The following is a 15,444-nucleotide window of genomic DNA, read 5'->3' as shown; positions in this document are numbered from 1 at the left end:
ATTTTCCAGCCATAGTAACATTGGGCATTGTCTCAGTTATTGATATGTCAGAAATTCTAGTCTCTGGTTTAAGTATATTCCCTGTTTGGTAGATTTTGATGGAATCCCTTCTATCATTATGGGACCACACAAAAATCTGTTGTTTCTTTAAGGATTGTATCTCCAAAGGCAATATTACTTTTTAACTGTCCCATTTAACTGTTTCAATTTTAACTATCCTAAGACTTAGCATCAGGCTTCTTAAAAGCATTCTTTGTTTTGGAAGATATTTTTTGGTGTGCTGCTTCTTTTATCTTCCTTGAAGTGGTCTCCATCCTTTTATTTTCCCTTCACTAGATAACCATGATATCATCTCCCTGAAACTTTTTGAGCTGACTGTAGAGCGAACTCCAGAAGAGGAAAAGCTACATCGAGATGTGTTTCTGCCCTCAGTGGACAATATGAAGCTGCCTGAGGGTAAGGAAATGAGGGAAATTATATTGCGGGAGAAATGGGATTAAAATACATGGGAATCTGGAGATGGGAGGGCTCAGGTTCCTTCCCAACTCAGTAGCACCTGCAGAGAAGCCTTTCAGCTTTTCTCCTTTCTGCAATTATTCCAATGCTGATTTCCTTCTAAGGAAACTGAAATACTTCATAAATATTATCCAGTTCATCTTTACGGAGCCACTCTAGGTAGCAGAGAGGGCTAGAGTGGTTATCTTTGGAGGTACCTAGAAGAGGAGAACCTGCCCCTGGATTCCTAGGACAAATTCAGGAATGAGAGTAATAGTTTTAAGTGCCTTTACTGCTACTTGGCCGAGTTGTACTGTTCCTGACTGAGCTCTCTTGTGATTCCTCAGTGACACTTCCAATGGAGCCCTTAAGTGGACTAGCCCTCTTTCTCATCGTCTTCTTCTCTCTCGTGGCTGCTGTGTTTGCTCTTGTCATCGGCATCATTGTCTACAACAAATGGCAGGACCAGAGTCGAAAGCGTTTCTACTGAGCTCTCGTGGCTGCCACCACTGTGGTTATAACCCTTATGCACTGGATGAGAAGCATTGGCCTCAACGTGCAGCCCAAAAGGAGGACTTCTCCCATCTTGGATATCAGAGCCCTTGACTTTGTTTTGTAATTGGAGCTTCAAACCCAGGGACACTGCCACTCATTCCCAGAGGAATCTGTGGGGACATCTAACTCTGGGACAGGAACCCCATTCACAATGGGAACTGTGCTGCTGTGATGTGCCTTTCCCTGAGGTCCTACTGGCTGGGAGCCAAGAAGGGTGGGGAGAATGTACTCTTTGGGGTTTTTGTGAAATTATAATCACAGGCCAAAATTTTATAGTGCAGGATATCTTGAAGGCCAAAGCAAAAGGGAAATTGTACTTAAGTTTCTAAATCCCTAAAGCACTGAGAAATCAATAACTCCTGGATACTTCCAGCCATCCATTCACTGATTTTCGTTGTGTCTTAGAATTTTTTGTGGTGAGATTTTTCTATAAATAAATGACTCTTGCCCTGCCCCTCCCCACTTCCCTGCCATGTTCCCTCTCTCCTTTTTCCAAAGTTCTCTTCCAGCTAGAAGCAGACTGAATTGCTTCCCCCTTATGGATGGCTGAAAGTCTGGAGCTGCAAGAAAGCACGGCGTTTCCTTAACATTTCCCTAAGAATCAGGAGATTGAGCATATTCTCTCCCTTTGTTTCAGTGAAGGCTTACCTCAAACTTCTATCCCCTGTTCTGTGATTATGGGTCTTTGTTGAGTTTACCTGATCGTCTGGCAGTGAGCCTCCCAACCATCTACCTGTTAAAATACCTTGAACATTTTTGCTGGGGAATGGTCACTATGAAAATAAGCTGGCTGGAATTTAGGATACTTTTTACTTAAGTGTGTAAAAGGACCCAGTTGCTCCAGGTTTTTATATACAACAGCTCCTTTAGTCTGTCCTGATGCATGTTTTAGGTTTGGTTTTTGCCATAAATGTTCAAAAAGTATGAAGGCTTCCTCCCATATCCCAGGCTGGGTCTCTATGGAGGATTATTTGGCCTTATTATTGGGAGAAACAAAAGCTTCTCCAAGGAATATTGATCAACTTAATCTCTCCTTAGAGGAGGTTTAACTATATTATAAGGAGAAATGTTCTCTGTAAACCTCCTGTTGTCTTGCCTGCTAGGGAGTCATTTGCCTCCTTGTCATTGATATGACTAATTTGATTAATAGTCCAAAGTCCCATCTAAAGAAGGAAGCCTTCATCCTATTCTATGTATATCACAAAGGAAATTCTTAAAGTGACTAACGGGTAAAAAATGAGATGGTGCCTCAGTGCCTTTCCACTTGGGGGTGAGTCTTGGGAGATATTTAAGCCTAAGACTCTGAATGTGTCCCATATAGAAGTAATCTCAGGATAGGAAAGGGCCTGTGATTCATCTGTAAATCCTGGCCCTTTTTGGCTTGGAGCCGTTTTCTAGTAGTCCTGGTGGTAAATGAAACCACCATTCTACAGCAGAGGTCTATTAATAAAATCTCAGGTGGGACTGAATCTGAAATTTGGCTATATGTACTGACTGATACTCTTCCTTCCTATGGGTGGGTAGTTTATGCAGCTTTTAAAGCATCTTTGGTTTCATCTCCCTTTTGCCTTGCTTTCTTTCACTTTGGGCAGGCTTTCTATGAAGGGTTAGGCTTAAATGGTTTGGAGGTTTTGTCAATACCCCATAGCAACGTATATACTTGAACTGTCATCCTATTGGGTATGGTGAATACTAATTGCTCAAAGGTATCGGTGCTCTTCTGTGGGAGAAATCTTACCTTGCTCAAAAAAATTCCTACCACATGGGAGCTTAGAATCTAAATTGTAATCCAAAGTTTTAATTACACATAGCATTTAAGAAGGTAGAATTTAACTGGATAAAATTGTGTCCAGTTTATAATTTTTTGGTTACTTTTTAGTTTGCTGGCAAAACATATAGGTAGATTATTCTAAATTGGAACACTAAGGCAGAGATATATTTGATAGAGGCCTTTGCATGTATGTGTACCAGGAGTAGGCTTTTTGTAGGCTCACTTCTTCTGTCTGGGGAATTAAGAAAGCAAAGTTCTTTGGGGAGATAGTTTAATGGGCTAGCAATAATAGCTCTGTTGTACCTATTCTTTTACCTTTTTCCTCCCCATAACTAAACTTAAACCCTTCAGATTCTACCAGAGTAAGAATTACAGGCACATAGAATAGCATTTTATCACTCATCATCATTGAACAACTTAAATTTGTAACAAAATCCTCTGGCACCAGACATTTTTATTTGGGTGGGAATTTCCTGTTCAGTCTTCTCATTAAATGGGAATTTATTCCTTAGCCAAAGTGGCCAATTATGGACCACTTGAGCTATTTGCCTTTCATTTTTGAGATTTTTCCCTAAAGATGATGATATGAGGAAATATCTGAATTTGATTTTTCTTAATAACTCTAGGAATCTCAGGACTTCAAAACAATGAGAGAAAGAAAGATTTAATGTTAGGAGGGATGTGGACAGGAAAGTCCCCTAGGCGAGTAGATTGCCCTCATGGGCCTAAGAGATCAGAAAAAAATATTCAAGTAGTTGTTGGATTTTTTGATGGTCAGTTTGTGTTTGTATTAGTCTCTGAGACTGACTGGAAGAGGCCTTCCAGGGTGGTTGTTGATGTCTCTCTCAGACTTTCTTCAGACAATGCAGGTAGTGGTCTAGTTAACTGAAACTCAGGTTTGATCAATTTCATAGCTAAATAGTTCTGGAAAGAATGGGGACAGGGTCAGATTAAGGTACCTTGTAAGCTCTCTCCCTTTGGGAGGCAGTCACTAAGGAATTATTCCTGTAGAATCATTATAGATGGAAGATAAAAGACTTTACAATTTTGATTTTCCCTCCCTGCCCTCCACTTCCCATCACTTACAGGAGTAGAATAGATAAATACTAGCACCAAGAGCAATACGCTCATTATTAAAATAGAGAGTGTAAATTTCCAGCGGTAGCGATTCCAACAGATGTGTTGGAAACTGAGCCACGGTGATAGGAACCATAGGAATGAGGTTTCTGGTCGTCTGTCTCCCCATTCAGGAAATACGTAAGAAGCCAGGGGTGGGAGCATAAGTGAAAAAAAGAGAAAAAAAAAATTTCAGGTAGAAGAAACCTAGAGTAAAGACGGGTTTTTTAAGCATAAAATAATTGTCTCTAATCTTAGTGTTAACTGGCCAGGCTGTTTTGGGGAATGAAAAAAAGCTCTTTTTCCCTCCGTAGGCTTTCCAGTACTCCCTATGATATTAGTTTTTTAGGTCATTAGTTAAGGATAAAGAGGAGAGGAAAGTTATTTGGGAGCTTTTGTGCCTTTTCTTTGTGTGACCCTTACATTGGTGTATGAAGCGTAGGGTATTGATTGGGGTCAGATCGGCCTCTCCCAGCTGGTCTTTCATCAGCCTCCTTTTTTGTCAGCACTTCCAGGGTCATCTTCACTTTGCCCTGGAAACACCATAGGTAGTGATAGGGACTTAATGAGAGCAGTCACCAGGAACCTCAGATTTCCCAGGACCCAGAGAAGGGAAGGGAAAAAAGTGTCTCTAGTTGCTTGCTAACAAGGTGCTGAAAGTGTAGCCCAACAGTCCCAATATCCCATCCAGTGCACCGAACAGGAAATCTCTGGGCTCGTACCGACAAACGCCATTTGTTGTTATCCAGAACCTGACAAGGCCACCAGCCAGTGAGAGTTTTCTGCCTGAAGAGGGAGACATGCTTGTGGAGGAACTTAAATGGCCACTTAGGTTTGTTTTCTATCATGTTGAGGGTGCACTCATGGGAACTCCGGGCAGGGGTTGGCATTTCACACAGGTCTAGCTCTAGAATTCCTGAGATCAGGGAGAAAGGCCATCAGAGGAAAAAAAGAATCTTTGCCATTAGGGTCCCAAGGCCCTCACCTAAATTCAGGTCCTTACCTAAAAAGTCATCAGGAAGGAACTTATCATTGTCCCAAACCTGGATTAGAAGTCGGGGTGGGATCTTCTCCACTGTGGGGTCCAGGCTCCAGATGAATTCCTAGGTTGAGTGGGAAATGGGTCACTCAATCAGCAAGTATTTATTAAGCATTTACTATGTGCTAAGTACTAGAAATGCAAAAATGAAACAGTACTTAAGGAGCTTACATTTTTTTGGGGGAAGACAAGGAGAGTGATTTTTCAGTTGCTGAGAGATCAAGAATAAATAAGAGCTGAGAAAAAGCCATTGGAATGGGCAATTTAGAGATCTTAGGTAACTGCAGACCTGTGACAGGGGTTTGGGTAATGGAGTTGTCCTGCCTGTCTACATTGTCAGAATCCAAAAAGAGTTTCTACAACTTTATTCCTTACCTTCTTGCTCAGAACGCAGACCTGTTCTGTGGGCAGGTAGTTAAAAGTGAAGATGAACCTCCAGTTGAAACTCGCAGACCCAGTAAGTGATCGATAGTGAATATCTGTCTTTTGCATGTCTTCCTCCATATCATGCATCCATCTATATCCAAAATGCACCATCCTAAGTCCATATATACTCAATCTTTCCTCCTTTATGTACCCATTGGCCCCCTAAATTGTTCCAGTTTAAAAAAGGGTACCACTTAATACTGGGTAGGAATAAAAGGGCCAAGGTGCCATCTCCAGGACTGGGGAAACTTAAATAGCATGAGACAACCAGAGAATTTAAGGAGAGTGGGGTCCTGCTTGTAGGATCTAGGACATGTTGGGCATTTTAATTCTTAGTCTTCTTCCCATCTCCTCTCCACTCCCCGTGCTCTCACCCTTTGATGTAGATATCACTCATCCTCTCTCCAGTTATATTGACGTCCTGCAGGTCCACATTTCTTGTTTCCCAGATGATGCAGCGTAGTTCGTACCTATGGTCACTGTATTCTGAGGCCCGGCTACTGAGCCGTGACCTTGGGGAGGGACTGGCTGTTTCTCTACATGGCTCAAGATTTAGAGCATGCAGAGACCAGGATGGCCTGGATTCAAGGTGAAACACTACCTTCTGAGTCTGGTGGTGGGATCTAGGGAGGATATCTCCACACATCACCAAGAGTAGAGAGAAATTTGGGGGATGAAAGGGTGATATTCAAATCCCGTGTCCAAAAGTGAGATCGGGGGCAGGGAAAATATCCCCCAAATTGCTTGTGAAATAGTATGTAGTTGTGTATTCTGGCCAGATGTGTATAGAGGGAAACATAACTCACCTTTTGGCCTTTCGAAGACTGATGTTTACTGCAGGCCCTGGAGGCCCAAGATGCAGGGGGAAGATGTCTACCCACAACTGCAGCTTTCCCTAGAACCAAAGATAGGATTGCTAGTGGTATTTGCTATCCCTATTCATAAGAGCCTTGTTTGTAAAGCCTGATTGTGCCTTTTTAGAAGTCTTAGAGCCCTTGAAATTGAGTTCCTAAAATGGTAGTCAAATGTCATCTCTGAATGTTTGCTCATGTGTGTGTATACAAGAATCTAGAATTCTTCCCATACATTTACTAAATAGAAGTGTCCCCCGTCCTTCTCTGCCTGGTGCCTATATTTAATCCTTTTCTCTTCCATAAAATAAGAGTGTGTTCATTCACACTTTACCTACAACACATACCTGGTCAATACCTGGTTGGGTGTTTGAGTATAGAGTTCGAGTCTCCACGTGCTCGGGCACCTGTCCCTGAGCTTGCAAGAGATACAGGGCCAGACGCTCTTTTGGAGAACCTAAGTGCTTAATGGGAGGGGTCTGTTGTTCTGAGAAGGGTGGAACAGAGAGATTACAATGGTTAGACTTAACACAGCCAGCCCTGACTTGTTATTCCTCCTAGGGGAGATGACTTTCAGAGCCAAAATAAAGGGCCCCGGGAGCATTTCTTTGCCCTGGCAACCTCAAGTTTCATGAGTGCACCATTTTTCCAGGTTGTTGTCATCTTGGCCATTTATGCCCATTTTGTGTACTGGTGGTTTTAGGGGCTAGACAGGGTTGGGGATGAAAGCAGTACTTCTTACCAAAGTTTTGCAGCCTGAAGAGTCTCCCACTGAATATGATACAATCCTCATCACTGAAATCAGGTGGTGGCAGCCCCTTCCTGTGGGCATACTGCTCCAGGAGGTGACTTGGGGTTAGCTGGTCCCTCCACTGAAAGGGCCCTGACCTGGGAAGATGAATGTGGAAATTAGGCTGTTAGGATGTTTTAGGGCTCAGAAGTTAAGAGCAGTGTTAGAATCCTCCCCCCTCCCCCCCCCCCGGGGCTCTGGGGCCACAGTGATCCAGCGAATGGGACCCAGTAGAAATTGTGCCATGAATTAACAGGAGAATCACTCCCCAACATCTCTGTTGTCTGAACTTGTCACTCCTCCCTTCACCTTCCCAGAATGATAGATTCAGGGTCCTCTCACAGGCAGTAGGATTTGGGAAGCCCACAACGAGCGCCAAAGGTGGACAGGAGCCGATCCTCCAGGTCGATGAATGTGGACCCAATTTTGTCATCAGGTGAAATTAAGTCAAAGTCAAAAAGAGTGATTTCCAGATCTTTCTCCAGGGGAATGGTACAATTCATTTCAAACATCCTGGGGTAAAAGGAGGGAGTGGAGAAGACTCAAGATTATAGAAATCTAAGTCCCAGAATAGGAATATATCTTTACAAGTTATCAAGTATGTATCCCCTACTTCCAGGGAGGGCTATTATCTTTACTTTGTAGCTAAACATTTGCCTGAGTTTTCCTAGTAATCCTTGCCAGTGTCTTTGCCACTTACTGAATAATCATCTGCACATCAGTACTAAATCCCCTTCATCTTGCTCTCATTAGAGATGGAGAACATCCTTGATACGTGGGACATGACATCACCTTGTTTTCCCCTTTATCAGTGGCCTTTCCACCTGTAGCCTCGAAGGGCCCAAGTATTTCAGACTGAATTAAAGCGGCAGATGGTAAGCCCTGAATCCAGGGAAAGGCTAGTTTTGGCAACAGGGAAGAGCAGAACTTGATTAGCCAATTCAGGATTAGGGTCAGTAACAAACACTAAGTTACTGCTTCTGTGCAAGGCATTGTAAGAAAAATAGACCAGTCTGGGGTGGCTTTTGGTTGAAGATTCCAGCCCCCAAAGAACTTAAAGGTGTCTTAAAACTGTCAGTATTGTCAGAGAATCGGGCCAGTTGGAGGAGGAGAGGGAAGCTTACATGCCGAAGACAGGATCCACAGTGTTGGGTTTGTAATGGTGCCGGCTGCCCAGCACCGTCTTGCCCAATTTCAGGATCACGTAAGGGTCGCACTGGTGGGGCAGAGACATGGGCACAAAAATAGAATTGAGCTGGTCAGCACCGCTTAGGGGACATTGAAGGAGAGGAGCTTGTTATAGCCAGAAACAGCCAGGGGTAGAGGGGAGAAGGCTCTCATTTGTTTTTCCCAAGAGTGGAGAGTAAAGGACTTTAGGGTGACTCGCAATTGTGGGCTCCCTACAGGAAGGTGGAGTGCAATCTACAAGAGGAGGACTCCCATGCCCCAGTGGGGATGAGGGCAGAACCCCCGGGAAGGGCGAGTGATTACCAAACCATTGTTGTCCTTTGGCTGCAGCCCAAGGGCCCGGATTATATACACCCGCACGAGGCACTGCTGCGGGCAGCTCTCTTTCTCAGGTAGATTCTGGAACTGGCGTGGGGGGTTGGCTTGTTTGGGATTCTCAGGAAGTGGATAGACCCGGAAAAGGCCCTGCTAGGGGTAGGGGGGGAATGGTGTCACAGCCCAGCAGCTCCCTCGCAGGGCAGTGTCCGCAAGGAACAGTTTGGGGAATGGTGGGAGGTTGAGCCGCGGTCATGAGCAAAGACCGACCAGTGGTGAGAAAGAATGGTGTAAGGGAAGCTCTTGGTCACTAGTCTCACTCCAACCCTTACAACCTTTTATTTTCTCCAAATACTTGAATTTAGCTTTGTATGAAAGTGTGCCGAACTGAAGTCAAGGGATGGAGCTGAGAATATAAGCATCCTCGTCGTAGGGTTATACGGAGCTGGAAGGGACTTGGGGGACATCTAGTCCAATTATCATCTCACCTTATAGAGAAGAAATCCCAACCCAGAGAGGTCACGGTTAAGTGGCAAAGTTGGGATTTGACCCTAGGCCCTCTAACTCCATATCCAATATTCTTTCCATAGTACCAACACTACATGTCTGGTTAGGTTAGCCCGAATATCTGTATGACCCTATTCTTATTGGCCACTCATCTATTTTCAGCTTGAGGTTTTCTTCAGAAAGCTTATGCTGTCATCTTTGTGGAGAAAGAAATAACTCTCTGGTGTCAGAGAAATCATAAAATGGAGAAATAAAAGAATGGGGAAGGTTAAATGGGAGTAGACACAAAATTGATTGTTCAACTTCACCTTGAATTCACCAACAATAGGGCTGTCTTTAGTCTTCTGCCCACTGTAGAGGTTGAAAGTCTGGCAGAAATCCTGCAGGCCTTGGAAGTCTGATACAGCTTCCAGCTCACAGTCATATATCTGGTGCAATATGTAAGTATATGTGTGTGAAGGAGATTAAAGATTGGAATAATATGTAGAAGAGAGGCGAGATATTCCTCCTAGGCAGGGGCCTAAATTCTATTCCTTCTCTCATTTCACAAGGACAATGTGGCTGCAAGTTCTCTGTGTTTTCCTAGCTTGTTTTTAGCTACCACCTTTCAGGGCCTCTCTAGGAGGCTCACATAGGCCTAGGGTAAATCTTCTCACATAGGGTCCCCCCTCTGAAGACTGAAGAATTCTCTTGTACAGTGCACACAGAAGACTTGGACGGAGGCATGGGGAGACTGATCACTTAATTTTAAAGCTTAGAGTCTTTTTATATTTTATGTGCCTGCTACAAAGGGCAGAGAGGAGTCCATTAACCCCTTGTCCTCTTTTCCAGTGGGATGCCCTGGAGAAAGGAACAAAGGGAACTTGAGGGAAACCTCACTCTCTTGATGATCCTTTTAGAGAAATTACTAGGACCTCTAAGATCCCTCACAAATCTGAATCTCCTTTGTGAAAGGAGCCAAAATGCATTGAGTGAGTATTGCTAAAACTGATTAACAAAGGGGAAGGGAGCCATTTATAAGAAGATAGAGATGAGCTGTCAGAACTGGATGTGAGAGCTAATCCTAATCTTGCACCATTATGTTTTATGTTTTTGATTCATTTGGATCTCTTTCTCTCTCTCTCTCCCATTCATTCTCCCTCCCTCTCTCCCTTTCCTCCACACATTTTGGAAAGCAAAAAAATGTGGCGTTGGAAAGTGTGATGGATTTTGGAGGCCCTGAATTTGCACTTAAGACTTCTCCCCAGCCCATCCTTAGTTTCTCCATCTGTAAAATGAGGGACTTGCACTCAGTGACCTCTAAGGCTCCTTCCAGCTTTCAATCTTTGATCCTATGACCCATAATCATATAAAATAATGCTGGGACAAGACTTTCCCTGGATTGAACTGATCACCTTCAGAGCATAGTAGTCCTTGTAGTCCCACATCTTAGAGTTCTCTCCTGTTGCCCAGAACATCTTGCTCCACCAATCCACTTCATGCATGTGTTCTTCCTACCAGGACAAGGGGATCTAAAGCTGGCTTTGTTATCAGGGACATCCAAAATATCAACCCATGCTAAGGACAGTCCTAGAGCTTTCCTTTTTAGAACCAATCTAACAGTTTCTTGAGATCATCCTGTTTCTCTCTTCCCCCCCCCCCCCAATAAGGTGGGTTCCCTGGTTAATTGGCATTCCTAAAGGGTCGATTCAGGTCACCTCAGTATGGATAGACTTGAAGTGCTTTCTGTTCTTGTGATCAAAAAACTGGAGAGAAGAGGAGAAAAGGAGAGAGATGAGATAAAACATCATCCCGCACCCTTAACTTGAAATAATAATTTGCATTTATTTAGCATTTTAAGGTTTGCAAACCACTTTACATTCATTATCTCAGTTTCTCAATTATGAGATGCTATTATCCCCATTTTATAGGTAAGGAAACTGAGGCCTGATCACCGAGGTTAAATGACTTTCCCAGAGCTGGCCATGTATTAGTTATCAGAGGCAGAATTTGAACAAGTCTTTCTGACTCCCAACTCCAGTCCCCTGGTTACCATATCATGCTATCTTCTTTTTTTTTTTTTTTTTTTTTTTAATAGTATTTTTCCAAATACATGCAAAGAAAGTTTTCAACATTCACCTTTGCAAAGCCTTGTGTTCCAAATTATTCTCCTTCTGTCCCCCCCCCCCCTCCAGATAGTAAGCAATCCTATATAAGTTCTACATGTTATGCTGTTTTCTAAATAAGGAAGAGATCAGTGGGGCCAGGACTTTCCTCTCTTTTCCTCTGTCTAAGATTTTCCTCTCCTTCCTGCCTGAAGAGGCTTTTTGCCTTTTTAGCCATGAAGACCCTATGGGAATTGGGAGGTTCTAGTGATGGTGAAAGCACAATTTTCAATACTCATGAGGGAAGTGAAGCCTTGAAGTAGAATGGACTTGCCTCCACTCCTCTAAAGGGTTGTCTGGGATTGGAACCCAAGAGCTCCGATCTGTTTCCTAGATCATATCCCCTTGTATGAAAGTGGTTAAACTCTGTTGAATACCACTTTTGGGCAGGGGTTCTAGGTCCTGGGAAAATGGGAGCAAAGAACACTCCCCGGATGGTTCAGGGAAAAGATGAAGTATGTAAGGATCGGGTAACACGGCCTTCACTCACATTTCTTTTCTTCTTGAGTATAACTGTGGGACAGAAGTAGAATTGAGAATATTTAGCTTGGAAAAGAGAAGACTAATGAGGTGGGGCCACCAAGATTGCTATATCTAAGTATTTAAAGGGCTGTCACATGGAAAAAAGGATTGGGCTTGGTCTCCTTGACCCCAGAAGGCAGATATAGAGCAGTAAAGCGGCAAATGTAGGCTTGATGCCAAAACAAAAAATTCCTAACAATTAGAACTGGCCAAAAATGAATTAGGCTGCTTAGGGAAATAGTGGGTTTCAATAATATGGTTCTCTAAGTAAAGCTTGGGGGCTAGTCATCAGTTATATTGTAGAGAGAATTCTTCTCACACATGGTAAGATCTTTCAGCTCTGACATTCTTTGATTCTGGAGTAGGGATGACTTTATATTCCTAAGGATCCATTTTGGAATGGGAAGGACAGGGATTGCAGAGAAAAGGGTAGCTGGGAAGAATTAAGAGGGCCATAGATCCCAAAATGAAGCCAATTTCTTTCAGAGGGAAGATTGAGAATAGGGCAAAAGGTGAGGGGAGAGGAGGGAAAGGAGAGCAGTGAAAAAAAGAAAATTTCATACCCGGAAGGCGTGGAGGTACATAGTCTTCAGCCCAGGGGTCACAGAAATATGGGCGCAAGCAGTAGACAATGGCCTGGCCAATCACCATCTGGATGCCAAAGTTTTGTTGGTCTACCACTTTCAGCACCAGGGGTGGGGTATATGCTTCCTCCTGAGGCAGGAACTATGGACACAGACAGGAGATAGATTGGTGCCCATTCCCAAGACTCATTATTCCGATTCATTTTCCTTCATGCCTTTGTCCTCAGTTCTTCTAGAATCAAAGTCCTCTCCCATTTCAGGACACCTCTTCCTCTCTTTTCCTGCCTTCCTCCCTCCCCATCCCTTCTTTCCTTACCACAGTTAATAGGAGGGCAGCCTGGGGAAAGTTGGGGTTGGAGTGGTAATCTTTGATCTGAGCTGTATTCAGAGTTTCCTCACCACATTCCACCACTAACCAGGGAGAGTATGCCTTGTGTATATTTCGTAGCCCCCAAGCCAGGATCTGCCAGAGGAAGAAGAATTAAGACAGAACTAGGAAAGGGGGTGGTACTAGGAGACTGGAGTACGGAAACAAAGATCCATGTTTTTATTGGAAGATTATTATGCTTTGGCAACTTTATATATACCAGAAGTCAGATAGCATAAAGTGAGCTGGGGAAAAGTAGACATTAGAACTTTAGTTGGGTGATTTATTCATATGTGTGAGAAAAGGGGAAAGGACACATATCAAGTCCTGAAACAGCTTTAACACCCCCATATCTCAGCCTTCACAGCCTAGCTCAATCCCTGCTACTTTCCTGAAGCCTTCTGGGATGTCTCTCCCTGCTCTGACCTAAGCCCCCTAGTGTTTCTCTTATACATCTTCAGACCTGATGTCTCCATTATTGTATTACCATCTAACCATTTCATGTGCCTAAGTAAAAACTATTGCATGTGTTTAAATTTGGACTCTGCTTCTGGGTTGCAAGCTCCTCGAGGCAGGTAGTATGTCTTCACTTCACTTAAACATCCACTGTACCGAGAACAATGCTCAATAAATACTATACAATATAATAAGTGATTAATTCATGATTAATAATAAATTAATTATCTTCTACCTTCCTCCTCTTCAACCAGTAAGTACTATTGTTATAAAATTCAGGTGTAATACCAAAGTAACAATACAAAAGACTCTGGATTAGAAATAGTTCCTGCCTGAGGAGGTTCCAATTTATCAACAAACATTAAGTGCCCATTGATGACACAAAGAACACCTTCTGCCTCCTCAAATAAATCAGTCCCTGATTTACATTCAAGAGGAGGAGACATTTATATCCGGAAGTATATTCAAAATAAATCTATATTTTAAAAAATGGGTGGTTGGGGAAATTAGGAAAGGCCATGTGTAGAAGTGGTACTTGAGCTGAATCTTGAAGTAAGGGGTTTATTGAATGGTGGCGAGGGAGTACATTCTAGGCATAGGGAGTATCCAGTGCAGAAATAGGAACAGAGAGAAGCTGGTTTGGCATGTTCATAGGGTGCAGGAAAGTCAGTAATAAGTAGTGATCCCATTGAGGACATTACTCTTTCCACTCTTGTCATGTATGTAGGCACATAGACTAGTGGGTTCTGGAAGAGTGGACCTTGTTGAATTCCTGACCCTAAATGGAATCAAGAGCCACTATATCCTAGAAGAAAGCAAGAGAATCTCCAACCCTGTTCCCTCCTTTCCCAATTCAGCTTTTATACTTCCTTTCAGACAGAAGGGCTCCAAGAAATGTGGAGATAGGGAATAAGAGGCCAAAAGTATTGTTTGAAGAGAAGGAAGATTCATCCTTTCTGCGTGGAGTGTATCATGAGCCTTTTTTCTGGACACCTATACAAATTCCTGTTAGCATCTTTCAGGACAACCATTCCCTATTCCCCCAGCTCTTTCACCTCAATGGCAGTTTTCTTCAAGGAAGGCTGGATGTTTTGGGGGAGGGTAAAGTAGCCGTTCTTCCAGGGAATACTCATGAGTGGAGATTTCTGATTATCAGGGATCTGAAGAGTGAAGGAGAGTAACCTGTAAGGTCTCTTTTCATTTCTCTAGTTATAATTCTAGGCTCCTGAGTGTAGGACAGACATTAAGGACTTACTGGAATTGAAACCAGTTCTCCCTCTACCTAAAGAAGGCTGTTTGGGTCCCTGGAAACTCCTTTGAGAAGACCTTAGAATCTCCAAGCTTGAGAGCTTCACATGTGATTCTTTTCCAAACATGGGGTCAAGGAGACAACCAGTGTTCTAACACCAATTCTCACTTCTTACCCTCAGTCTCCTCAACACCCACCCTAATAGTAGACTTGCTCTTTGTTCCCCCTATGGAAAAGATTGGGAGGTTGGAAAACATGAGGCCCTTCACAGCTGATTAGACACTCTCAGTACCTCAGTCTCCAGGATAAGCTCAAAAGAGGCCAGAATCTCTCCCTCTTCTTCCCCTGTTTCTTTGCTGATGGAATGCCAGTTTAGCGGAGGTAGGACTCGTTTTTGAAGATCTAGATAGACAACTGGTGAACAAATGCTCCTTCCCCATAAGCTCTTCTTGCCCTAGAATATAGAAGGATTGAAACCCTAAAAAGTTGACTAAAAAGTGGACAGGGATGACTCTTGGGGTTCTATGAGTTGAGATATGTAACAAAGCAAGGGGGAAGTCACAAATCAACACTGGTTCTTTAGGATGGCCAAGGCAGGATTTGCAGGAAGAGCAATGGAGACTCCCACTTAATTCATGGCTGTCCACTTACCTGGGAATTTAGTTGCCAAAGTTCTAGGCACATCGGGGGAGGATTTTCTTCTATATCTTGGGGTTTCTCGTCAAGTAGAATATGGTCAAAGATCAATGTCTCGCTCCATGTTGGGACCAGGGAAGTCTCTAGTGTCCGGGTGCGTTGACCATAGTGCAGGAAGATCACCTGAATGAAAGAGTCTAAGCAGGGGAAAGTGAGGCATGAGGGGAAAAATAGAAAGCAAGGTGAGGGATTCTTTTAGCTCAGAGTACACATGGTCATTTATCTATTGGTTTGCCCTTTTGTCCATTTTTAAAGTAGCACTGGGGAGTTAGGAAACATCTAGGACTTCTCTCTGTATCTCAGAAAACTCTACTTGATGGCTTTGACATCATAGAAAATTGCCCTAACTCATTTGTGGAAGTGGTGGCTATTT

At 43.3% G+C, this 15,444-nt stretch overlaps 2 protein-coding genes across 3 annotated transcripts in view; one reads left to right on the top strand and one right to left on the bottom strand.

The window, feature by feature from the left end:
- The window catches only part of LMAN2L (lectin, mannose binding 2 like), a 31,316-nt gene extending 28,790 nt beyond the window's left edge, over positions 1 to 2,526 (top strand). For both annotated transcript variants that reach the window (XM_031951482.1, XM_003757746.4), the window contains 2 exons: positions 337 to 456; positions 843 to 2,526. In XM_031951482.1, coding sequence (XP_031807342.1) covers positions 337 to 456; positions 843 to 985 — 263 coding nt within the window. In that variant the 3' untranslated portion in view covers positions 986 to 2,526. The remainder of the gene's footprint in view (positions 1 to 336; positions 457 to 842) is intronic.
- A 622-nt stretch (positions 2,527 to 3,148) lies between these two features.
- Positions 3,149 to 15,444, bottom strand: part of FER1L5 (fer-1 like family member 5) — a 65,126-nt gene continuing 52,830 nt past the window's right edge. Inside the window, exons 32-53 of the mRNA XM_031951483.1 lie at positions 15,027 to 15,208; positions 14,668 to 14,829; positions 14,182 to 14,286; positions 12,620 to 12,766; positions 12,283 to 12,445; positions 11,688 to 11,710; positions 10,751 to 10,798; positions 10,448 to 10,546; positions 9,362 to 9,481; positions 8,535 to 8,696; positions 8,168 to 8,259; positions 7,386 to 7,556; positions 6,996 to 7,141; positions 6,601 to 6,740; positions 6,209 to 6,297; positions 5,777 to 5,872; positions 5,352 to 5,493; positions 4,941 to 5,040; positions 4,660 to 4,853; positions 4,361 to 4,470; positions 3,908 to 4,055; positions 3,149 to 3,745 (exon numbers count right to left, since the gene is read on the bottom strand). Of these exons, the coding sequence (XP_031807343.1) occupies positions 3,596 to 3,745; positions 3,908 to 4,055; positions 4,361 to 4,470; positions 4,660 to 4,853; positions 4,941 to 5,040; positions 5,352 to 5,493; positions 5,777 to 5,872; positions 6,209 to 6,297; positions 6,601 to 6,740; positions 6,996 to 7,141; positions 7,386 to 7,556; positions 8,168 to 8,259; positions 8,535 to 8,696; positions 9,362 to 9,481; positions 10,448 to 10,546; positions 10,751 to 10,798; positions 11,688 to 11,710; positions 12,283 to 12,445; positions 12,620 to 12,766; positions 14,182 to 14,286; positions 14,668 to 14,829; positions 15,027 to 15,208 (2,789 nt within the window). The 3' untranslated portion in view covers positions 3,149 to 3,595. The remainder of the gene's footprint in view (positions 3,746 to 3,907; positions 4,056 to 4,360; positions 4,471 to 4,659; positions 4,854 to 4,940; positions 5,041 to 5,351; positions 5,494 to 5,776; positions 5,873 to 6,208; positions 6,298 to 6,600; positions 6,741 to 6,995; positions 7,142 to 7,385; positions 7,557 to 8,167; positions 8,260 to 8,534; positions 8,697 to 9,361; positions 9,482 to 10,447; positions 10,547 to 10,750; positions 10,799 to 11,687; positions 11,711 to 12,282; positions 12,446 to 12,619; positions 12,767 to 14,181; positions 14,287 to 14,667; positions 14,830 to 15,026; positions 15,209 to 15,444) is intronic.

The sequence above is a fragment of the Sarcophilus harrisii genome, chromosome 2 (assembly GCF_902635505.1).
Source record: "Sarcophilus harrisii chromosome 2, mSarHar1.11, whole genome shotgun sequence".
Lineage (NCBI taxonomy): Eukaryota > Metazoa > Chordata > Mammalia > Dasyuromorphia > Dasyuridae > Sarcophilus > Sarcophilus harrisii.
The sequence above is the reverse complement of the archived record's forward strand: the minus strand, read 5'-3'. Positions and strand labels throughout refer to the sequence as shown.